Genomic DNA, 26,151 nt, shown 5'->3' on the forward strand with positions numbered 1-26,151 from the left:
TCGTGACCTCGTGACGGTTCTTATTTCAGTCCATTCTTCTAGCTTTTGGCATCCCCCCCCCCCCCTCTGCGGCATCTCATCCCTCTCGTCCGTTCCTTTCTTTCAGCTCCTCTGAGCCCTCCACTGTCTGACGTCTTGTAAACATCGTCACACCCGGTCACCTGAGTCGCCCTCAGTCTCACGTACGACTGCAATTTTAGCCACATCCTGTCCCGCCCTCACCCTTCATTAGTATCATCTGGGTCCACTCGAAGCCCTCAGTGCAAATCGAGCCTTTTTACATGTTAATAAATGCAAAACAAGTGTAACCATGGCCTCTTGTCTTGTTTTCCTGTTCCTCTTTTATTATCTAGAATGGCAACCCTGACGGGGACAAGCCCCCTTGTAACTCTCAGGAGCTGGAGGACTGTGATGGGTTCCCAGAAGACGGCTCCAGTCTCACACACTTTGACGGAGAATCACTCAAGCCCACTCAGGTGGTGAGTATCGTCTCTCCTTCACTAGCAAACGCTTTAATGCTCCAATCCTTTCGAGCCTTCATGTTGAAAATGTTCACTCATTTCTGTCGGCTCCTTCCAACCTTCATTGCTCTCACGTAGACGGTCGGCTGATGCTCACCGCCTTTATAAGAGCACGTTCTTATTCAGCCCTGCCCCCGGTGAGCAAGCCAGCTCGGCCGTGCCTTTTAACAAGCCACTTGACCAGAGAGCTCTGCAAAGAAGAAACGGGCACACCTGATCACGGCTCCAGAGAATTCAGGGATCACCAGGGAAGAGATGTTTTTATAATTCATCCTCAGGGGAACATGAGTCACTGTCCCAAATTTCATGGCAATCCGTCCAATAGACATTTTCCTCAAAACCACAAATGTGAACCTCATGGTGGCGCTAGATGAAAAGTCATTGGATCAGCATCCTCTGGACACCGTGGATATCTAAATCAAAAAAAGGAACCAGTCCCTTATTTGTTGAGACGTTTCAGTCTCGACCAAAGTGGTGGATGGACTAACAGACATGGTCATCGTTAGATTCACGCTGCTAGCACGGTTAAAGAGCACGTACCATCTGAAGACAACCAGAGGATGTTGTCTGGTTTGACGAATGGGTTCGTGTGTGTTTTTGTGAAATGGACATATTCTCAAGGTAGCAGATAGAGGACTTGTCTTTTCCATTATGAAACGAGGCGCAAGTTGAATGAGACACTTGTTTTTATCAGCAGTAGCCTTCAGTCGGAGCTGTGCTATGAAGGAGCTTTGCGGGCATTAAATCCGGAATGCTGCACAGTGAAGCCTTGTATTATTTGTCATCTTATAACTTGTCTGAAGCGTTGGGAGGCTTTTGCTCAACAAATTGTCCTTCTCTTCCATTGTTTGTCCCAGGGTGACAAACAAGCGTCACATGTTAGTCTTTCTTGAACACAAGGTGATCTATTTCAGTTTAGAGAAAACAGGCTCACGGTTGATAAGGAAAACATGGATTAATAGTTCCTTTGACTTCTAAAAATCTAGTGAAATCTAGTGTTTCACTCATATTCCTACTGAGAAAGTGACATCAAATAAGTACAATATGTCTATCGATGTCCTCCGCACCCGGGACAGCACACACACACACACACACACACACCTACACACACAATAGACGGAGCTATTTGTCTGAGAATAACTAACAATGATTACGAATTAATGTTAATGAATAATGTGGAATTACTTTGACTTTTTTCATATACTTTTCAAGGTTTTTGGCATAAAGCATATATTCTAAAGAATAGCTATGCATTTGAGTCCTGTTTTGGATGCCGATAACCATGGCAACAGTCCAAGCCTTTGTAATGGCATCATCATTTTTTCAAACGATACCCAGCCCTCATGCGAACGCACATGTTCTAGTCCGTTTACATTTACAGATACAAGTCACGTTCACGAGTCTCTTGACTTTATACGAGACGCATGTTCCCTGCAACTGTGTGATATACGAGCGGTCGATTAAAGGCCCAGGAGCAGATTTACAGATCACATGTATGTGTGCATCGGGTTTCATGAGTTCCACAACTTGACATTTGTTTGTGAATACTTATGCTGCTGTGTTAACGCCATAGAAACCCTGGAATGCGCAAAGCAGATATGTAGCAGTTTGAAAAAGCTCTATTCATTTGTGGATATTAGTGTATGTCCATCACTGATGCCCCTCTCTCAGTTCCTCTTGTTTCAGTTGCATAAAATGATTTACGGTTAACAATTCCCCAATGGCGAAAACTCTCACAGCAGTCAGAAATAAACCCTTTCAGTCTGTAATGAAAGGCTAATGTGTATTGAAGGTGCCGTGTTTCTGCCCGGGCTGGGATGAAGGCCTTGTGTGAATACAATGTTTCTCCCTCCATTTACTCTCCAAACTGCTGCCCTTAAATACGGTTGTGTGTGTGTGTGTGTGTGTGTGTGTGTGTGTGTGTGTGTGTGTGTGTGTGTGTGTGTGTGTGTGTGTGTGTGTGTGTGTGTGTGTGTGTGTGTGTGTGTGTGTGTGTGTGTGTGTGTGTGTGTGCGCGCATCTGTATCTCACACAGGGAGCCTTACCTTTTCTATTCAACTCTTCCCTCCCTCATTGTATCAGCCTTAATGCTTCAGTCACTCGTCTGCCCACCAGGACATCTGCTGACCTTTTATTTTATTTCAGTTTTTTTATATAGAGCCTTTCAGCTTGAAATTGTGGCACCTTTGTAGATGTGCCTCTCTTTGGTTCTGATTGCGGTGGAAAAGACTGAGAATGTTTTCTTTATGTGCATTCCCTAGAAGGAGCCTGAATCATATCCGCTCGGCGTCTCTGTAACACCTTTCACAATGGAGGCGATCTGTACATCTGGTGACTGTATTTAGTGCAGGCTTTGACGCTTTCTTTCAAAAACAAGATTTAGGAGACTTTGAAAATGTACAGTTTCCTACAATCACTGATAACACCATAGAAACTCAAATAACAGAGATATTGTATGTTTGAAAGCAGAAAATGCAGGTATTACTTGATATGATGTGCGTTAGGGCCCCTTTCTTTAACTATTTACAGCCACTCTAGCGGCGTCAATCCGTCACTTTGGTCCGGACTGACTTATCAAGAACTATTGAATGGGTTGCCAGTGTTTCCCACAGGATGTTGTGGGTGGACCTCGGAAGAAATATGTGTACATTTTAAAGGCTAGATATATGAGGAACATTGTGCACTTGTAAAGGATTTAGTACTCTTGTTTCAGCAGCGGCGGAATACAACGATGTACATTTACTCAATTACTGCATCTAAGGACAATATTGAGGTGCTTGTAGCCTTTACAGAGCGTTTAAAATTGATGCTACTTTGTACTCCTACTCCACCACACCTCAGAGGGAAAGGTTGTACTTCAACTGTACTACTTTTATTTTACTATATTAGTTACTAGTTAGGCTACTTTTCAGATTTACATTTCATTTAAAATATAAATTGACTGAACTTTGGTGCAGACTTTTTATCTGGCATCGTTAAATTAAATCAAAGTAAATTTTCTGCATTTTGTCTTGTGACCAAAAACATGCAAAACAAATGACACTCCAATCAGCCTCTGCTGTACTTTGTGTCTCGTGTTGTTTTTAGCACGCTAACACAATAAACTATGATCATGATAATTATTACCTGCTCAAAATCAGCATGTTGCTGTTGTCTTTGTTAGCATGCTGCCGTTAGCTTTGAATGAAATTTGATATCCAAGAGACATCAAGGGATGAGGGGAAGTCATTTATTTTGTATTAATGATCTGTGTTCTCGAATGATATGTGTTCAGTGTCTCGGGCAGTAGGGAGGCCAAATAAACAACGATTGGTCCTCTGGCTGTGAAGGCGAGTGAGCAGCAGCCTTACAGGAACATGACTGAAGCAATGGTGATGACAGATAGTTGGCATTTCAGCCGTCATTACAGACATCTGGCCTCTGTTTACAGATACATTTGCTTTCAGTGCCAACCCCTCACTTCCTGCACTCCAAACATGAAGCCTATAAACCCTCTGACAAAAAGAACAGAACATTCACCAGAAGCTTTCTTCAGACTGAGGACCGGCAATTCATTCTGAGCATTTGTCCATAAAGAGTCCAACTGTAGTACTTCACACATCACTCATGCAACCCATACAACAATACAATGTATAGCATCTTGACAAAACAATTCTCAGCAGAAGATTTTAACCACATCTCGTGGCCATAGAATTTAGTGTGATAAATAGGGTTGTTTCTAAAGTTTTTAAAAAGTTAAACTAAAAGTCAAAAATTGAGCACAATTTAATCTCCAAGATTAAACATCGTCCCAAAACATTTTCAACAACCAAATCTTATTTTAAATGCAGCTGAAATCTCCTCCTTTAGCACAGTTAGCAATGCTCCTCACAAACCCAGTGTGTGGTGTGATATTTGATGAAACGCCATCGAGGGACGATAGCGTCTCGTTGCAGAGCTCCGGGCTCGGGCTCCTCTGCCGCTGGGGCCTGTGTCCATCACGTTTCGGTGTCGCTTATGTAATTGGTATCCTAGCGTGCAAATTTGAGCCGTTGAGCTAGCTGGTGTTTGCCCGCTTCACTAGGTCACTTTTCTTATTACGTAACATACGTGCTAGCTGGCTAGCTAGTTTGAGTCGGTATGCTGCAGCTGATGAGTTCAGCTCAGGGGAGACGTTAGAGTGATGGGGAGCCTTGCGGGCACCTGGGCAGTACCCTGGAGGTGGTCCACACGTACCGGTCCGTACTGTCCACCCAAATAGTTGGCTTCTGCCAATTTAAGACAATGTCTCAGCTCACAAAATAAAATATGTTTTCTAAAAAGGGGACTTGTATAAGAGATGCACTACAGTACTATATTAATTGCAAATCAAGGAACTATACAGAAAGATATCACAATAGACTCGCGCAAACTGTGTGCTTGAAGGAGCTAAAATGGCAAATGTGTTCACCCCATTCTGTCTCTGCCATGTCGATGCATTACAAACATTTAACAGTCTTTCAGTACGCAGGGGAAACACCTGAGAGGGTTCTCACTGTGGCGGGTCATCAAATCCGACCAATCCAGCGGCTCCTTTTATTCAATAGCATATCTTGATTTTGCAGGTAACACAGGAATTAGCATGAATTTAGAGTCTTGAATCGGAGAGTTTAATCCGCTGCTGGCAGTGAAATCCTCCTCATTCAACAACTGCTTTGTAAAAGAAACAACGGCAGAGCAGAAGAGTTCGAATCCGATGACGGTTTTATCGCGGTTTTGATTCTTGTGATTCTCTTTGCGTTTAGGAGGCTGTTGGGAAAAGGTTCGCTCTAAAAGAATGAGGTAAAGGCTTCATGATTGGATTTACTTATTTTTAAGAATGTGACCGTTGGCAAGCAGCAGAAGATCAGAGGAAATAGTTTCCATTTTCCAGCACCCAGACCAGGCAGAGGTAGAGCATTATATTAGTCATTCAATCACAATGCTCAGCCACTGCTTTAAATGTCTTTTGAGTCGGAGAAGGAAAACTAAAGAAGTGTGTTTTTCTAGTTTCTTTATATATAGTTTCATCTAGTTTTTTTATATCTGGCTAATGTGGCAGAGAGTTAGGTCTGCTGCCAAAAGTTCCAAATATTTCAATCAAACAATAACTGGAGTACATAGCCACGCCCACTCTCGCATCAATATCGATGGATAAGAGCTGAAAATGTTGTTTCAGTGTTAGATATTGGCTGAGATGTCTCTAGATTTTCTGAGGGTATGAAAGCTCATCCATACGATTGTCTTTTCATTACATCTCATTAAATCTCCTTTTCTTTTGCCTTATGTTTTGATGCTTTTAATGGTTTTATGTGAAGCACTTTGAATTACCTTGTTGTTGAAATGTGCTATACAAATAAACTTGCCTTGCCTTACATCGCAGACTGTTTGTGTGTCAAGTAGATCATAACACTTGGATCAGCACAAACAAAAAGGGAGAAAATAAAACCGAGATCCCTGATCATCAGTGATGATTCATATTGTTGTTTGACTATAGCAGCTGGTGTACACGGCTCCATCCTAAAAATCATTTGAATCGCTTTGTCTGCAAACCATAAAAAATTCTAAATGTTGTCCTTTAACTTTACAAATCTTGTCATGAGTAGTTTTAGTGATGTATTATAAGCTGCTTAGAGCTCATAAATCATCTCTAATATATATTCATGTTGTGAAAACATCATGATAACATTTCCCTCTGCCCAGTACTCATTTTCACTGAACGGAGCCTGAACTCATCATAATGTAACTGAACGGAACCGTGGTCCCCGTTGTTTTCAATGAAACATTATCAGAGATCGGCAACTAGAAAAGAATAAATCATGTCCTGATCACATATTCTACTGAATATTGGCGGATGATGATAGTCAGTAAAACTATATTTCACACTGTGATGGTTAACGTTACATTGTGTAGTAAAATGTTTCATCTTGATCTTTATTTATTTTTAATATTTGGAATGTCTACCTGAAGATATAAAACCAATGCGTTTGAGCATCAGGGTAAAGTAACTAAATCAATGCATTATACCCCCCCACACACACACATGGGAAACAAGTGAGTGTCTGTATTGTCTTGTGCGGCACAGTAAGACCTCATGGAGGTGTGGTAGAAAGTAGTTCTACCACACCTCCATGAGGTCTTACTGTGCCGCACAACCAATTGTTGTTTTTACTGTCAGTCCACTGTCTCACACGCAGGCCGGACTAAAGCACGAGCGAACGTCTGTCGCGTGTTCAAAATCGAAGTGGCACAAAAATGAGTTTTTAGAGTGGCGGGGTGATGACTTGCTAGAAAGGCTTGTCATTGCCCGCAACCATCAACCAGCTAAATATGTGCTGGTTGATGCTGAATTTTCAATGCCTGTCAAGTGTGTATTGAGTCGAGGACGGCGCCGGCTGACGGGCTCTGAGACACGTTTGGCAGTCGTATTCACAGGATGTGGGTTGACTCCGAGTGAGGGATCGGTGAGAGCCGGCAGATGTCGAGGAGCGACTATGTCACAGCGGCGGTCAGTTTCTCTCCAAAACAATTGGAGTTGAACAGGAATAGCTTGGAACCACACCTGTGCAATTACATCAAGCACATCCATCAGAGCGGAGTGAATGTTGGGCAAATACATGGACGTTTATGGCTGCTATCAAACTACTCGGTGCTCTTTCACACATAATGACCCACGCTGAATTTCAAATGTATTTACAAAACGTATCGATGGTTAAGGAAGGAAGTAAAGATTAAAAGAAAGAAGGGAGGGATAAAGGAAGGAAACAAACAGACAGAATGAAAGAAGGAAGGAAGAAGACAAAGTCGTGAAGAGGAAAGGAAGGAAGGATACAAACAAAGACAGTAGGAAGGAAAAAAGAAATTAAGGAAGAAGAAAAGGTAGTCAACAAAAAAGGGAAAGAAGGAAGAAAGTAAAGAAAGAAAGGTAGTAAATAAAGAATTAAAGGAAGGAAGGAAAGAAACAAAACAATACAGAAGGAAGGGAAAAAGAAAGGAAAGAAGCAAACAAGGAAAGATGGAAAGAAGTAAGGAAATATAGAGGGTGGGAAAGGATGGAAGGAAGGAAAATAAAAATGGATGTCAAACCAATATGTGTGCGGTCACACAATAAGTCGCATAAGAACATCAATCCGTCACACCATGTGATTGAAGAAATCGTCACTAATTTGTAAACTGTGTGTCTCCAGGTGAATCTGGGCAGCCATCAGTACCTGTTCACCGTGGACGTGAACCCCTCTGAAATGCCGTGTTTCTGCCTCAGACACGACGTGGACGCTCTAGTGTGGCAGCCTCGTCCCGACCAGCCCAGTGACATGTGGGAGCACGTCGCCACGTTCAACGCCTTGGGTAAGAGCTTCCGCTAAAACCACCTGTTCTGATGCCTCCACTGAGGCATCTTTACATTGTATCTGCAGCAACAACCCCCGAAGTACAGATTATACCTTTTAGACCCAACGTGTCAATTGTGTTGTTTTTTTTTTGTCTATTCAAATTCAAAACGCCTAAAAGGTTTAAAATGTTGGCAAAGATATTCCATCACTCCGGCTTTAGGTGTTCTGTCAAATACCTCGGTGAAGTTTGATCAAACATTTGGCAGAATAGAAAATGTTGTGCATACCGTACAAATCACAGTAAGACACGGAATAGTAGTATTTAGTGTTTGAATGGAGGCTTGTGGAGATATGTTAATTTGCCTCTTTTAATTTCCATTTCTGATGAGCCATCATAACTGGAGTTGAATTATTCATTCTCACAGCTGTTAGCTTTGTTTACAGCCGCCGTCATGCTGCTGAGGTGCAGCAGTGGGTGGACGACAGAACGGCGGCAGTGAAACTGCAGTAAGCTACAACAGTGACTTCACTGACGCTCAGAGAAATATATGGAAACTGGGTCACTTCTGCATATAAAGAGGTCTGGATCATAAGAACTTCACTGCTTTATATTGTGCCTCTTAGCCAAGACACTGACGGATGTGTTTAGACCGTTGTTTTAATTGAACTCCACATCTCAAGTGAAATACTCGCCTATGAGCATGTTTCTAGAGAAGGTCTCTTTCAATCTCCATCTTCATTTATCCACTCGTCTATCTCTCCTCAACCGCAGCACCGAGAACACGTTTGATTTCAATTTTTCCTGCTTTGACAGGTACGACGTCCTCATTTGTCTTTTTGAGCACCGCAGAGTTTTACCAATCTGCACATCTCTGTTTGGAATCCATCCAGTTTGAGGTTGCAGACCTCAAACTGGATGAACACGCGCTTTTTAACATCAAAATCAGGCTTGTTAAGGTGCAATATATGTTTCCACATTAGTGAAATTGAATCATCATTTAGTGGATCACTCAAGTTTGGATATTCTTGGATAGAAAATATATGGTCTGCACTGTTGAAACTAATGTTATGTCTGTGTATATAAAGCTCAGGTGGTGTATTTATATATTTATGGAGCGTAATAATGAGTTTGGTATTGGTCGAGCTGGTCGAAGCTCCATCAGGCAACAGTACTTTATAAAACTAGTCATTTCATGCTAAATGACAACGTTGAGCAGCTGTATTATTATCGAAACACCCTGGTGCCAGATGGAAACATCTCAGCACACAGGAAGTAGCTCATCAGATTTTAAGAGCGAAAGATAACTCGTTTTTCCAGCAGCGACGGACGGAGACCTCCGTCAAACAAAAGCTCAGGTCAGCAGCAATGTTGTTGATTCAGTTTCTCTCCATCAACTAATTGAATCATCAGCTAATTGGTTTAGCGCTAATTGTTTCAGCTGTATTGATACGTTACATCGATGGAGTTCTTTTCAGTACGAACACTCGCACACATCCTGTCTTTCTCCATTGTGCTCTGAGAAACGGTGAAGTTTTACGTGACCGGTGTGGTGAGCCGGTCTCATTTGATTGGATGACTTATTTGTAAACGGTTCAGGGTTGGTCATATTTCTGCTATTTCAATCTCCCATGGACACAGGATTAAAACTGGGAAAATGTATTTTTCATTTCACTGGGTCTTTAAGACCATTTCTTATTTTTTATTAAGCTTTTTAATACTTCAAATCTTCTCTTCCCTGTGCTCCAAAAACAGGAGAAATGATCTGTCAGCACGGTATCCCTTCTGTTTTAAACACACAATCATCTCTAAACCGCAGAGACGGGGCTGTGGGGCCCTAAAGGCTACAGAAGTTAGTTTCTTACTGGGAGCTTCATCCAACTTCAGTCCCGAGACGGGCAGGATAACTCGAGGTGGCAGCGTCGTTAAGCAAGTCCTTAGACCCCAACACGGAATAAATTCATTGATTACTAATCGTACGCATACCTGATCAATCTTTTATTCCCTTGGGAGCATGTGTACACACATGGGGAAAGAACATGGTGCCACTCAACCAAGACTCTAAAAAATACCATATTTGCAGAAAGATAACCAAAATAAAATATTGAATAATATGTTTGAAAAAGTGGCGGTTGGAATATATTCGAGGACTAGACAGTTTGTTGCATGTTGTTCACAACATCAGTGTTTTTTTTAAACGTAAAGACACATTCTGGGATGTTTTTAGCCTAATGGTTGAGATGCTAACTTTCTTCAGGACCGTTTTTTAAAATGTCTATTTCCGAGTGAGTCGGTGCTAAAAGTGTTTCGGAAGCGCAGTTCAATCTACTGGAGATTCAGACGCTTCTCGTTCCGTGGAGGAAATGAATTCAGGAGCGAAACCAGGTGGAAAGTGTCTCTACGACGTCTTTACTGCAGAAACAAACAAGAGCCCGACAGGCGAGAGCAGGTCTGTGACCGATAGACCAGCTACACTTGATGCCTTTGATGTTTTATTTGATCTTTTTACAGTTTTATAATCGGGGTAGTTTTAATATTCGGGCCAGAACGCTACATCTCTTCTACAAACGATTACTCCATCTGGATTCTTAACCCTGGTGGCTGTAGAGGAAGTACATTATTACTCTATTACTACTTTACCAGTGTGAGCATGTCTCTGATCTCACCGTCCTGTCTTCCACAGGCTACGTCCAGGCGTCCAAACGGGATAAAAAGTTTGCGACCTGCGCCCCGAACTTCTCCTACGCCACGCTGGGCGAGTGTCTCCGCCGGGCCTTCATCTACCGACAGCCGGCGCCGGTGGAGACCGTCCTCTTCAATCGGAAGCAGGGCCGCCAGGTGGGACAGGTCGCCAAGCAGCAGGTGGCCAGCCTGGACTCGGATAAGCCGATCCTGGGCTTCAGAGCGACCAACGAGAGGCTGTACGCCCTGACCTCCGGCCACCTCTTTGTTCTAAAGGTCAACAATAACTAGATTTTGGGACTCTTGTTCGTTTTAACTGTTCATCTCCCCCCCCTCTCAGAGAACTGAAGATCTGTCATCTGCTACATCTTTTGTATTTCTTTTAATTCGTCATGTGTACATTTGAGCTGTCTGTAATGACGTTTTTTGTCACCTCCTACAAGTCGTCCAAAATGTGTGATTCAAAATGTGTGCGATTCAAAAAGTGTGCGATTCAAAAAGTAAATACTCGTGTTCATAGTAATAAACTAGAGCTGAATGTCTCCAGGGTAAGAAAATGATTCTTATGAGTCAATAATAATCATTTCCTTGAGTGTTTAAATTCAGCGAGTGCCAAATGAATCTCATGTGATGATACAGGACGTTTCCTAAATCTCACATATGTGGTGCCCCGTTAATGCTCACTGCATTATTACTGCGTTATGTGTAACGCCATGAATTCCAACTCGCCGAGGAAATCCCTCTCCTTTGCTCGATTTACCACCGTCACTGTGAAAGTATGAGATATAAATTTCCATAAAACATGTTGCACAGATCACGCCTGGCTCCCGGCGCATTAGCCTCAATCTCAGACGGATCAGAGGGATTTGGAGCCTAAAATCTCAGGAGGCCTAAAGATTCAAACGTGTCTGAAAGCTTTTCTTTTTGGTGGAGCTGAAATGTTGCACTTCTCATACATGCTTGGAGTAGTTGCTTCCACTGTAGAGGACGTCTGATGCGTTAATCCTCTGTGATATTAAACTAATGTACGTGTGACCCAAAGAAGACCACTCAATCGACGAGATGGGAAAGATTCAAGAGAGACACGAATGGACTTGGAAAGTTATGGGGAAAAGGATGGTCCACTTCTGCTCTCAGAAAAATATTTTCTTTGATTGCAACCCAGGACAAAGGCGAGAGAGACACAAGACTGGGGACGAGCGTCTTCGCGGGATTACATTTCGGAAAAGGCAAGTGGCTTCAACACGCCAGAGCGAGAAACGGATCCATAGCCGTGTCTTCATGTGCGGCTGGAGGCAACAACCTGCGTTCACTGTGTGGTAGAAACCTGCTCATCTTCAGAAACGATAGGAGAACTGCTCCCACCAATGTATTGATCAAGCTTGAAATTGGCAGTGTTGCGTGAACTGGAACAACCAAGGAACCGTGGATCAATGGTCTTCATCGGGACAGGCAATTTTCTGAAGACGATCCGCCGTTTGTGTCCTCGGCCCCCCGAGGGTTTCTGTAATCACCCTTTTCTTCTTTCTCTCCCATTGTATTGCTCAAGAAAATCCTTTTTACTCTGTTTTCATTTAATTATTGCTGCGTAATTAAGTTAGACTCCACCGCTTGCTTTGACTAGCTGGCCTGTCGGAGCCGCTCACGTCTCCGGGGACGGCCTCTGTCTTCACTCGGACACACAGAACAAGAGTATCGAGCCATCTGACCACGGAGAACGGAGTAATGGAAGACGCTCGCCGCCTGCGTTTCCCCAAACCTCCGTATTGCCGGTTTCAGGTCAACACCACATGCCTTTTGGAAGGAGGGCTCCCTCAGAGTGAGTCTCATTGGCTGCAGGGTCACGAGACCTGATCTGGCTCTGAATTAACGTCATCTTTCCTGGGACGACGTCGACGTGCAGCTGGCTCCTGTTTCACCGCCCGCGTTTGAGTTTTCAACAATGCCGTGTAATGCAGAATAAGATACTGTAACTGAGGCATGAATCATGATCCCATAAGGGAGATGGGAGGCTTAATGCAGCTCGCAAAGGTAACCTGAGTCACGTGACATTCGATGAAATAAAAATGCAACTTTATTAAGTTGATTAAATGGAATCTATTTCATTTTATAAGTGAGTTTATTTGAGTTGGATGTCTCCGACTTGTTGCTTATTTTAAAGCACATTGCAGAAAATATCTGGTCGAGCAGTTTGCCGAGCAGACTGTGTATTCTCTGCAGTACAGACGGTTTGTTGGCAGAGAGAGAGGGAAGTGTTGTCTCAGCAGAGAATAGGACTCAGAAGGCTTAACAATAGCAGCCGTATAGATACACTGCCACCAAGGGCCCCGTTGCCATGGCTCCGTGGTGGTCTAGTGCCTGGTTTTGGTTCCTGTTAAGGAAACGCTGAGGCGACACGTGACGCCTCGCATGCCGATTTCTGGACGGGGTGTTAATAGATTTGTGTCATTCTTCCCCGTTGCCATGGCTGCGACTCATATTTTTGTACATTCTTGACGACAATGCAACGATCAGTGCGTCGTACAGTTCAGGCTCCTTGGTAGAGATTGTATTTCCCTCTTCATTGTGTTTATATTCACATGCATTGACAACCATGCAATGGAACATTGAATTGCAGCCGTGTTTGAAAGGTGCATTGACTTCTGAAGCCCCTGTAGACTTGTTCAGGAGTTTTTAATTGCATTATTTTCTGTATTTAGACCAACATATAAAATCAGTTGTGCCAATTTACTGTATATTTTCAGGCTATAGGGTACAAACCAGACCTAGTCGGTGCTTGTCCCCTGATTAATAAATCAAACAAAGCATTTAATATGACACACATGACTACTAGATGTTTAACCAGGGCTTCATCCAGCTGGGCTTTCAGGCCACATATCTCCCTCTGCATCAGTTCCTTCTCATATTGTTATCAACTAATTGCTTCCTACCAAATATCATTAAGGTCTTCTGCTGCAGCCCCCTGTATTGATCCAGTTGTCGTTGGAATGCGTTCGGTCAGTGATTAGCTTGTAAAGCACAAAGAGCTGGTGTGGAGTCACCACAGGATGATGCCATGAGTTTGAGCAGGTTTTTGTGTCGCAACATGTAGATAATCATAACCTGGTTTCAGAAACCTGTTTGTGATTTGGATCCACTGGTCCAACACCCCCGATCGGCTAAATACACAGTAGCAGAATCAGTACCAGGAGAGAAAAAGGTGATTGGTGTGTTCCTTAAAGAAACGGTGATGATGTTTTATGGTATCTCCCCCCCAGCAGAGAGAGTGCAGGGGCAGTATATGTTGGTCCAGAGTGCCTGACCCCCCCGGTTTGTGCGAGTTAGACTCTACGGCCCAGTGCTGATAAATCCACGGCGCTGTCAGTGGTGCTGAAGTAACAGCAGTCCAGCCCTGCGTCCTGGGCCCTTGGGGAAAAAAAACCAGAACAATTGGCACCTTTTTTAAATGATTATTAAGCGATTAAAGCAAACAAACCCACACAGTTCTCCAGCCGGAGGGTCGTGGAGACAAATCGTTATTGAGTTGATTGCACATTCTTCGGTAATGAATAGAGATCCTCCCCGATGGGATCGGTAGATGGAGGGAGAGTAGTTGCGTGTTATGGATGGTATAACTGCATACCGTCGCTCCACAGGCGCTGAATGTTACGGCACCGTGGAAAGTGGCAAACTCTCGAAACAAGGCAGATAAGACAGGCTTTCAAACAGCCTTCACGCAGCTTTATGTTGCCAATGTTTGAATTCACTCAAATTATATATTGTTTAAGAGTGATTACAGAAGATTTATCGTTCACTGTCAACTTACACGAGGTGTGTATTGGAGCAATGTCATTTTTAAGAGTTAAATTTTCCCAGGATTTTGAGTTTATTTGCTTTCTTGTTGAGAATTAGATGAGGATTGATGCCACTGTGGGGTTAATATTAGCTTAGCTTAGAGTAGTCCGTGGTACAAAGACTATAACCACAACGTGTCATTTTTACACTTCGTTCTTGTGTTTGTGTCATAAAACGTGTGTAAGAAAGTGAGCTTTAAAGGTGCTGGTAGGTGGATTTAGTTACTTCTGGACAGAAGCCTTTTCCCCCACCTATAGTCCAGTCTTTATGCTAAGCTAAGCTAACCAGATGCTGGCGGTAACCTCACATTTGCTGTACAGACATGTGATATATTGATCTTCTTATCTAACTCTCGGCTAGCAGACAAATACGCATGTTCACCAAAATGTCAAACCACTTTAAGCTGTAAGCTGGAGGAGTGAAAACAGAAGTTTTTTGTTTTTTTTAAGGTAGGTTCTGAAGAATTGTATTCATTTGTCAGTTTGTCTTCTAGCAGGACCTGTCACATTACACATTGTCTTTTGATCCATTGTTAATCTAAAAATATTGATTATATCAGCTTTAGAGGATAAAAAGCTGGTGATATTCCGTCTCTTTCAAAGCTACAAAATACGTGATTTCATCTTCTCAAAATGAAAAGTATTTCCCTAAAAACGCTGCCAACTGTAGTTTTTAGTCCCCAGGTTTGCAATGGAATATCTTCATCTGTGGACGAATTTGGGGCTGTGGTGAGTATTTTTGGCAACAGGAGGGTGAAAGTACGATGGACTCAAAATAAACTCCAGTGCCCACAGTCATGGCAGAGAAGGATGGCATGTCACACAGTGTGTTATATAACAGAGTAACAGCACACATCAGTCATGGTAGTGAAGGATGAATTCATTGTTTTTGGTCTTTTTCGCAACAAATGAACCAACACAGAATATTTCCAGTCTTATCCTTGAAATATACGCAGCATCATAAATCCTCAGTCGAGGGCATTGGGTTTCTCTGCCGTAGCTGCATGAAATGATAAAAACCTGTAGTTTAGGAGGGAAAGTGACTCTTCTTTATACAGCCACTCACCTTTTCTTCCACGTGTAATTATTCATAGAAGCTGAGGCTGCTCTCGTGTTGCAGTGGAACTGTAATTACCCCCCTCGTCGTTGTTGCTGTCTCTGTCATAACGAACATTACACTCCCGCTATCACAGAACATCCCTCTTTCTTTTTGTGCTGAAACTTTTATTTCAGAGTTAATGAGCCAGAAAGTTTCTTAGCTCTATACCTCTCTGATTATATCTGAATAAATGTTCCTCTCTGCTCATCCCTCCCTCATTTTCTTCTTTCTTTGTATCCATCTTGCCCTCTTGTACTCTATTTCTCTTTCAGCTTCACTCTCCCTCCATCAGTTTCCACCTTTGCACCTCTTCTCTTTTGACACTTGATTTAGATAAGTTCAGCCTACTTCATTTGTTATATAACTGCCAGAGGGGCAGTGATGTCATTCATCTAATTCAAGGGCTGCAGCCGGCAGCCCGTCTGCTAATTGTAGCCTGTCATAAATGAACATCATTTAAAGTGGTAATCTGCAGGTTTTTATGATTTTGATTAATTACTGTGGTGTTTCTGCTCGGCAATTGCCAGCCAGAAATCCCCTGTCAATCACAATCAAACAGTGTTGGTGGCACAGCTGTGTCTTTTATTGTGTGTGTGTTTTTTAAGGTGGGTGGGGGGGGGGGGGGGGGGGCTGGCAACATTATTAAACATTATTTACACTCCAGAGAAAACGCATGAAGCCTTTTGAAATTCCACTCGTGCGGTTTAGACCTGGCGACGGCTGTAAATGAGCAGTTAACTGAAACTGCTCCCAGGCTGAGTTTAGTTGGCGCTCGGTAGAATTTGCATTTATTGGTGAGTAGTGCCGTGTTTATTCTCTTAGGATTAATGTGGGAAGGCTCTCCATTTGAATGTGGATGAGTGTTCGTGGTACGTCTAATTTAAAGCGATGGATGGGAGCTGCGGTTTGACAAATTTACATGCAAAACATTCGTACACTTTAATTCGGTCAAAGGAGCTGTCGGTCAACTGAAACACAATGAATATGATTTGATGCCTCTGTTGAAAAAATGAAGCAAAAAATAATAGAAGCACTACATTTTAGTGTTCACAGCAATGAGTATATATAGAATCACGTTTATTATTCTTTAATTAAAGCACTAATCTATTTCTTATTTTTTTTTTGCCAATTGAGCAGCATTGCAACCATCTGTCAACCCACCACTGACTTATTACCTTTGTGTTAGAAAACAGTCGCCTATAACTCATTCCAGCAGATTGTAGTTGTGTTTCTGGACAGCTTAAGAATTTAAGTCCAATATTCTGTTTTGGTCTCCACCCACTCCTGAGGGAGATATCGGCCTTTTTAGCTGCTGTGGAAGTTTGAGTCTGTTCCACAGCGAGGAGGCCAGAGCACATGCCCGGCTGCTGTTCAGTGGACACGCTGCAATAAGAAATCTACCAAAACTGGTTTACAATTAAAAGGAATTTAATCCCACTGATGCAAGTACAGTATTTACAGTGAAGTACACTATTTCCATGAAATATTAAATCAATAAAACCCTGTTTGCAAAAAACTCAACTCAGCTCCTCAGGTATAAAACCCGTCCGTCCTCTGAGAGCCATCACACGAGAGAGAAAAAGACTTGAAATTAACCCACCCACATCCGTTCGAAACACCTCCTCTTCCGTTTATCCCAATTCCTATTGGCTAACTTCCAGGAGTGTATTCTCCTGTCTGTCTGTCCCTGAGTTTACAAACACATTCAATGACCGTCAGTTATGGTTTAATCCCTCTGTGATAAACATTCCATATAATAGATAAGACTTTGCAACTTTTGGCAAAAGCTTCATGTCTCAAATTCTCCATCTAGCTACTAATCCTAAAACACTTTATGCTTATCTTAATTATGCATTTCCAAAACACTTATGATTATGACCAATTATGAATTCTTAAACATGAATCATTGAACACTTTTATTATAGCTACTAAACACACAGTTCTATGCTCAAATTTCTTACACTGCTAAATGCTTCACTATATCTTTGGAAAACCACCCAATTTTATCCGCCTTGCTTTCAAACTTGAGGCAAACTGCACAATACATAGTAGTTGGAGTTTCACCCACATCTTCTCAAGCCTCCAGCTAAACTCTGCTTCAGCAGGTTGTGCCTGTGGAGCCGGGATGTGAACACAATGGGCATCAAATGTGATTTAAAAAAAAAAAAATGTAATGGATTCAAGCAGACGTCGAGCTCACGGCGTTGTTGTGCTATTGAGTTCATCGTGATTTAATACTGCTAATGTCAAAACCGTTCATCTGCATTTGCCATTGGCCCACTGTTCCCGCCTCATCAACGGGTATCAAAACAGGAAGGACGAGGTAAAGTGTTAAAGCCCGCCTCTTGCGTGATTTGATTGGCTGCCTATGGCCAAGGGCCATCGGGTTGAATTTAACTTTTTTAAATTGAAAGAACATGTCATGTCTTTTTTTTACAAAGTCTTACTTTGTCTTTGAGTCACTTTTACTCTCCGGTTCGACTAAATAAGTGTGGCTCTTGGTGGCTGTTAGGACTCTTTTTTGATCCACTGAATGTCCAAGAAAGTCATTTGACTGCAGGAACTTGTCCTTTTTGAATCTTCTCCCTCCTGTTCTTTGACTAAAGCGCATCCTGCCAAGTGTGGGTGGTGAGTGAGGAGATGTTATGAGCAGAAGGAACAGTTGATTGCAATATTTTTTATCAAACATCTTGGACGCTTATGTCATCAGTTTAATTTCGAATAGAAAAGAGATTCACGCCCCCAAATGTGCATTTCTTTACACAAAAGAACAAAAAATCATTTACAACACTTCCAAGAACAACTTTATTGTGGAACATGAAGATAAAATGCACAAATTAGCAATTTCTAGACGACAATCAAACATACTCACAGGATTACATTATTCTACAAAAGCAAGTCCAAGGTAGCAGCTTCCAACGTGTTCATCACAGAATCCTATTTATGTTTTAATTTACCCAATAACAAAAGCAGGAGTGGCATTCAAAATATACAGATAACTTCTCTGAGCAAACAGAGGAGTTAACATAAATAACAATCACTTTAAATACACAGGGAACACACACGAGTGCATGACTCTACTGTCGCTCAAGGCATTTACAGTATTGGTACAATCATGAAGCAGAAGCTGCCGCATTTCCCACATACAGCGGCGATTGAACCGTTTCAGAGCGAGAGCTTCATCTTCCGCTGTCCAATTACATCCCCCCCTGTGGCAGACCGCGCTCACAGATTCACAAACAGCCGCTGATGTGGCCACGCAACTCCAGCATGTCGAAACATCACACGTTCACCGGCAAAGCTTGTTAAATCCACAGTTCACACACGATACAAAACATTCACTTCACTTTGTATCAACTTCAACACTGGTGCTGAGATGGAACTCCTAGTGCTGCAGCTGGAATATATCCACATGTTATTTATGTTACACCAAGTCTCTGTAAAGCTATATACAGTCTTTTACATTGTACAGCATTGAGGTTTACAACCACCTCTGCTGCTCAAACACAAAAAATGTTTTCTAAGTTATGAGAGAATCAAAGACTAATCATTCAAGGGTGAAAGAGGTAAATATTGTATTAAGGGATTATAAGTGCCAACTAATTCTGTATTCAAATGTGTCACAAGTTTATAAACATGTATAACTGTTAGAAAACTGAGAGTCATCAATAATTGGTCTCGGCTTTGTGACGTAATAAATGAAGCCCTTAACGGCAGTGAAAGTCTCGTTTTCACTTTTCTCACCCCGCTGCAGTGATGTAGAAGTGTTCTCGGGGCTGTGTCGGCACACTGTGACATCACGGTGGGGCTGTGTCGGCACACTGTGACATCACGGTGGGGCTGTGTCGGCACACTGTGACATCACCGTGGGGCTGTGTCGGCACACTGTGACATCACGGTGGGGCTGTGTCGGCACACTGTGACATCACGGTGGGGCTGTGTCGGCACACTGTGACATCACCGTGGGGCTGTGTCGGCACACTGTGACATCACGGTGGAGCTGTGTCGGCACACTGTGACATCACGGTGGAGCTGTGTCGGCACACTGTGACATCACCGTGGGGCTGTGTCGGCACACTGTGACATCACGGTGGGGCTGTGTCGGCACACTGTGACATCACCGTGGGGCTGTGTCGGCACACTGTGACATCACGGTGGGGCTGTGTCTGCACACTGTGACATCACCGGTGGGGCTGTGTCGGCACACTGTGACATCACGGTGGGTGTGGTTGCTGTTGAAGCTTTCAACCAGAGAGGGCAGTAAAAACGCTGCTTTTCAGCCTGGTGTTAAGTTTGTCTCCAGTACAATATGAATTCATATTAATAAGTCGTAAATAGAAGGATTGTATTGTATATTCTCTGCATGTTAGCACTTGGAGGGTCATTATCTCTTTGGAAGGATTGTTACGATTGGGCAGTTCGTGACTCGTAGTTTGTCTCGTTCATCAAAGAGTTCTAATATTTGTACGTCGGCTTACAACAACCCAGCTGTGTCCATCTCATCCACACCTGCAGTACCACTTTGGTTTTGATCAGATTCTGGCGTCGGCACAGGAAAGTGACGTCCCTATTCTTAATGCCAAGTGGTTTTTCCTCTGCTGATATCAATTCAATAAAATTACAACGGTAGATTGCACGCACGCACCGTTTCCTGTAAATCCCTCGGTGCATAGAGAAACTCTGACCCTAACAGTGAATGATGACTGAACGCAGATCCATTGAATGGCAACTGCTGAAAACACGTCTGCTATAAATAGTGTTAAACGGGGTTTGATATTATGAACATTTTAAAAAGACAAATCAAGTTTTGCTGGAGTAAACATCTACCAAAGGGACACCTGGCAACCTAAAGGTTGTCCGACTACATTACTGGTCTGTAAAGCAATTAGTGACAAGTTATAAATCCATTATAAAGTATGCCTTATTAAAAACAGGTATAGATGCTGTGGGAGCTAAAATGACACAATAAACATCATTATGGCACTTTTTGAATTCATATGTACTTCTGCTTCCCCATCTCGACAAACCATCAAGAGATCTTTGCAAGGACACAAACCCCCTGGCCTCCAGAACACACTCGGCACAGTCTGTCTTGGTTTTCACATTGCGTTCCGAGGACTCACCCTTCGCAATGAAAAATAGAGCGTTATGTCCGTGAAGGTTCAGGCATGACTCACCCTTTAATAGGCTGTCTGCCCTGAAAACATCAGGGTGCCAAACAGTTATTAAAGCTGCTTTTTTTGTGTGAAAATAAACTTTTTTTCTCAGCCTAAAATCCCCAAAGTCTGTACAATGCTGAGGAATACGACGCAGCCTGAATTCCACTCTTGGAAAACGTTGAATCAGAAGATGAGGAATGAAATCCGCTCTCCCGAGCCGGACTCGTTGGCGTTATTCTTCTAGTTTCTAGTTTGATCGTGGCATCGACACCAGTGGGCATGGTGTTTCTGTTCACATTTAGGTTTTCGTTGACTCACACGGTTCATCACGTTGGCAGGTCCGACATGAGATAACAGCTGCGAATAACAGAGCGCTTATCTGTTGTCGTTTGTTGCTTTACAATGTCCGGGATCATTCTCGGCCCTTGTGGATCGGAGCCTCTCATTACGCATCAGTGGCTGTGATCTATGTTTACATGTCCATCCAAAGCAGCCCGGCTTTGAAAAGGTCAGCAGGCACTCAGGAAACAACATTCCCACTCAGCAGAATCCATCCAAGCGACATTTTCAAACTCCATAATCGTCGATTGGCCCACCTGAAATCGTCCGTCTGGCCTTGAACAAACCTCAAGTGTTGCTGAAATCCACCTTCCTGTACGCACAGGGGTCCGGGAACATCATCTTCTGGTCCGACAGCAACTCGTCCGTGACGGTGAGCTCCTCCAGCTCGGTGGTGAAGTGGTCGGCGCTCTCCACCATCGACGTGTCCTTGACCGCGCTGTACGTGAGGGCCACGCTGTAGGCGGCGGGCTTGTCCGAGCCTTTCCTCCCGCAGCGGCAGATCTTGCGGAAGGCGGCGCGGAACTTCTGCGACATGGCGTTGTAGATGACCGGGTTGATGGCGCTGTTGAGGTAGACACAGACGCGGCAGAAGAGCAGGAACCAGCTGTCCAGGTAGGCACGGTCCAGGAAAGAGTTGACCACCACCAGAGTGCGGTACGGCATCCAGAGCGCGGCGAACAGCATCACCACCACGGCCAGCATCTTGGTCACCTGGAGTTAGGCAACAAGGATTAATACGAGAACAGATGCTGCAGTAAAACACCCCGAGGAGTCTATGGCGGATGAATAAATACTGTTGAGGCCTTAACACGGAGGAACAAGCTTTAAAAGGTTTTCCAACTTCTTTCTCTTAATGAAGTTGATTTCATGATTCATAAAGAGCCAATTTCTTATGTTGACAATGAGGAAGTTCTGGCCATTTGTAAATGGTAAATGGACTTATCAGTGATTAAGCATATGGTTATTTCTCTTTGGACTCTTAGATGCTTACTTCAGACCTGTTTGATAGCGATAAACTGAAACACATTTCATTTGATTGATGACAATATCACTTTGTTTAGCCCTGATATTCATATCTTGCTTTAGCCTGCTGGCTTTGAGGCTACGTTTGCTAGCACCTGAAGACACGTGACACATTTTGGTCTCCCATCGCCGTTCTCAGTAGAACCAAATTCAAACCTTCGTCATATTTGTCTCAATTTAGCTGGTTTGGGGCTCTGCGCCACTTGGGCGATGTGGACTGGCTCCAATGTTTCGCCATGCTAGCCAGCTAGCTAGATGGCTAATGAGCCAAGCTAAATAGCAGCAGGACCGGCCGGTGAGTGAAGTGACTGATTCATAATCGGTTGACGTGTCACAATCCGTTTTTATTTATCCGCCGCTTTTACGTTTGAAAGGCATGACTGCTCTGCAGATGTGCTCAGTTTGTCGGTTTTGACAGATTTGGGTTTAATCTACACAGTAAATTGTCTCGACACATGATTAAATCGAGACGTGACATTGAAACCTCGACATACATAATACCCAGCAATCATATACCTGTATCAAAAACACCAAAGAAAAGAAGAAATAATTCATTTTAATAAATTACTTTCTTTACAGTTCATATAATAAGCATATGGTTTTGTTGTAGATATACTGACAATTTTACCCCCCAAAAAAACAAACCATGATGGAGATGGGTTTGCCTTTTTGCAAGAAGCACAAGCATCTTTAAACCCTTGTGTTGAAGGGTACTTCTGTGGCATCCATCTGAATCATAAGGACGTTTTTTTCAACACTGTGTTGGGAGGCTTGCTCTCATTTATTTAGTTACTTACAGTGGTGCAGGAAGTACAGCACTCAGGTGGTGTACTTACATTTGTGTAGAAATACCCAACTGTAAAAAAAAAAGTGTGCTGAAAAAATGCCCCTTTGAGACGGAGCCTACTTTGATACATTGTATGACTGTATGATTTTAGTAATGCAGTATTAGTGATACATCCATGTGTGAGCGGCATTTATTGCACTGAATGTACTTTGATACATTTCCAGTCGCACCATTATCAGATTTTTTATTCCGTTTTTTTTGAAGACATAAGCACGCGCCACCCACCTGTCTGCGCGAGGTCGCGGTGGAGCTGGAGTGGCGCGAGTTTTTGCAGCTGGTCCTCTTGTTGTTGGCGCCGTCGTTCGGTCCGTTCTTCTTCTTCTTGTCTTTGGGGTTGGAGGGCAGCGGGTTGAGGAAGAGGATCCGGGCGATGAGGCCGTACAGCACCGCGGAGAGCAGCAGCGGCACCACGAAGAACACGCCGAAGTCGAAGAAGTAAACGGGCAGGTAGAACTTCCTAGGCACCCTGTAGCCGCACACGACGATGGTGACGTTGTCGTACACCAGCTGCTCGATGTCCGACAGGTAGAACCAAATCACGCAGTACAGGCAGGTGAACGCCCACACGAACAAGATTATCTTTTTGGCTCGGGACAGCGTGCACAGGAACTGCGCTTTAATCGGATGGCAGATGGCGATGTACCGCTCTATGGTGAACGCGGTGATGGAGCACGAGGACGCGTTGATCCCGAGATACTGGAAGTAGGTGATGCAGAGGCACCCGTAGTGGCCGAACACCCACGACCCGAAGAGGCTGTCGGTGATCGCCGGTATACCGGCCGCGGTCAGCACCATCAGATCGGCCACCGCCAGACTCACCAGGTAGCAGTTGGTCGGAGTCCTCATGTGTTTGGTCGTGAGCACCACCAGCACCACCATCACGTTGCCGACTAACCCAAACGCGCAGATCACGAGGAGCAGTACGCTGCTGATCACTTTGAACTGGAGGCTGTAGTCCGTCCACAACCCTAAAGTGCCGTTGAGCCCCGGAGCTGCCGCTGTAAAGTTTTCCATCTCGACGCTCGAGCTCCAAAACTCTGCGGGGTTTGGTGCCTCCTGAAGCGCCAGACCGGTTTTTACGCGCGGCGCGGTGGATCCGGGGTCAACGCTGAGAAAAGTGGGGATTTCTTTTGGGGGAAAAGTGGTTATCGGTCGTAAAAGAAGAGAATAGCAAAAAACAAAACTCACAACTGCACACAGTCGCGTGCTGCACGTGAAAGCATCATAATGTGACAAAGAGCCGCTCGGACTTATTCTCCGCGCTCGTGCTGTGCGTAAAGAAAAAAGATCGATGCGTCGCCGAGTTCCTGTCAGAACAAACTGCGTCCGTCGCCCAGATGGCGGGTTGGTTTTGAAGCATTGCTCATGGCACGGGCTCTCATTACGCATGCGAGGGGATTAGCCCATCATGACATTTTTGGCCACCATGGACTACAATGTACCAACATATGTATGTGTGTTCTGCTGGGATTAGTTCATTACTCACAGAAGGCTGCAGACATCAGTGTGAGTGATGTTTTTATAAAGATGATTTCAACGAGTAATTCTGTCTCTGGACCACAGTGAGAGAGTTTAACCCTGAAAATCAGAACTCACTTTGTAAGATTTGTGCAGATTCATTGCAGTATTGACGACCAGCTCAACAGGCTGCCACTTTAATAAGAAAATAATCAGCATTATGGAATGAACTGCAGTCTAAAAACATGGTTCTATATGCATCCCTTCAGGTGAAGGTAGCGGTTTCACATTTTTATAGCGGGTGCTCTTATTTTGGAAGACGCTGGAGTGGCTTGTTCACACTAGCAGGATTGCATTCACAGAAGGTTAAGAAGTGTCGTTAGGTCCTGAGTAATGTTGTACAATATGAATGTCTTAATCCTTCCTTGGAATATGTCCAAGTTACAGATGATGGATGGATCCTTGGCATCGATCTAGGAGGAAAATGCTGACCAGTCTTTAAGCAAAGTGTCGATACATCGTCACTATAAATGTGTTTTTCCCCCTTTTCCAGTTTCAATTAAGATCATAGAGATTTTGGACACCCAAAACAAGTCTTTATATCAAATGATCCCATTAAATGTTCATCGTTTCTTTAACATCTTACTCTCAATATGAAGAAAACACTACATTCTGCAGTCAAATTCATAAAATACTGACCATATACAACTGTTAGAAGTACACGAATATAACTCTGACTAAGATTTAAAAAAGAGGGTTTAGATTCAAGGAAGACAGTTTGTTTTACATTTTATTGTTTCACACTCAGTCCTCCATGCTGCAACACCTTCTGTCCCCGGTTTCACCGTCACATCACGTCTTTACGGTACCTCACTTTGAAGCACCGAGTAAAACATATTTAGTTACCACTAGAAAGTCCTCCTTGCCCAAAATGTGAGCCGCGTGCTGACATTGATTAAAGCACTGAAGGGACTTTCAGCTGATTCAGTATTTAAAAAAAAGATCTGTGAAGTTGAAAGAAATAAACAGCGCTCGCCAGCATGAAAAGCACAAAAACAAACACAGCGCAGCTCTGCAGCGACCTGCATTAGCCGCCGTGCTGTCCAACATGGGAGTGTGTTCTCTCTGCACACCACACTGTGGAGGTGGCGAAGCTCTCCTCCACACCAACTGTGCACGCGCTCCCACAGAACAGAGCTCATCACACCAACACACTGTGTTCACGGCCGTCGTGCTGCGAGCACTGAAGCTGCTATAGAGCCGTCCATCCTGGGCAACAACAGGTGGACAACAGGTATTACATCATGATGACGCCCACCCCATTTTTTCTCTCCCATGATTCCCATTATCGCTCAGCTGTGAAGGAAGAGTGAAGTTAGATACCATTCTGCTGTGATTAATAGGCGGCTTTGTTTGTTAGCAGCAGTGTTTTGTTTTTCTAAATTGATTTACATTAAGGTCTAAGAAGCTGTTTTTGTGGACAGCAAATGCTCCAAAAGAAGGGGAGTAAAAAACAAGTCAGGAACACATGTCACCATGAAACTTCCCAAGTTAATAACATACATTAAGACCGTTACTTTAATAGTTTTCTAAAATGTTATGTATACATTTACGAGCCCTATCTCCTAAAAATGACGTTCCCCCGAAACTAAAATGCATTCTCAATTACCTTTGACCATAAACGTATTTTCTCCCTGAAACATATTTTCTCCCTGATTACGTTTGTGTTTGACGCATTACAAATACGTTTCTAATCAACATATCTTTGCCATACTCTGCTCTTTATGATTTTTCTGTGATCTGCCTTGCCTTTATTTACTAACCCTAACACTGTCCTTACTCTTACTCTCACCATAACCAC

General features: G+C 43.4%; 2 protein-coding genes across 3 annotated transcripts in view; one reads left to right on the top strand and one right to left on the bottom strand.

Moving 5' to 3' along the window:
- The window catches only part of nudcd1 (NudC domain containing 1), a 32,285-nt gene extending 20,980 nt beyond the window's left edge, over positions 1–11,305 (top strand). Inside the window, exons 8-10 of one of the 2 annotated variants that reach the window (XM_079288141.1) lie at positions 354–476; positions 7,706–7,865; positions 10,531–11,305. In XM_079288141.1, coding sequence (XP_079144267.1) covers positions 354–476; positions 7,706–7,865; positions 10,531–10,820 — 573 coding nt within the window. In that variant the 3' untranslated portion in view covers positions 10,821–11,305. Of the gene's footprint in view, positions 1–353; positions 480–7,705; positions 7,866–10,530 lie in introns of both variants that reach the window. The other variant, XM_079288140.1, reaches the window with a different exon arrangement.
- Positions 11,306–21,247: 9,942 nt separating this feature from the next.
- Positions 21,248–23,846, bottom strand: trhrb (thyrotropin-releasing hormone receptor b; the record flags this gene model as incomplete). The annotated part of the gene is made up of 2 exons (XM_079287746.1): positions 21,248–21,673; positions 23,058–23,846. The coding sequence occupies 2 exons, from the start codon at positions 23,844–23,846 to the stop codon at positions 21,248–21,250; spliced, it is 1,215 nt and encodes a 404-aa protein (XP_079143872.1).
- Between the last annotated feature and the right edge of the window lie 2,305 nt (positions 23,847–26,151).

The sequence above is a fragment of the Melanostigma gelatinosum genome (assembly GCF_949748355.1).
Source record: "Melanostigma gelatinosum genome assembly, chromosome: 17".
NCBI lineage: Eukaryota > Metazoa > Chordata > Actinopteri > Perciformes > Zoarcidae > Melanostigma > Melanostigma gelatinosum.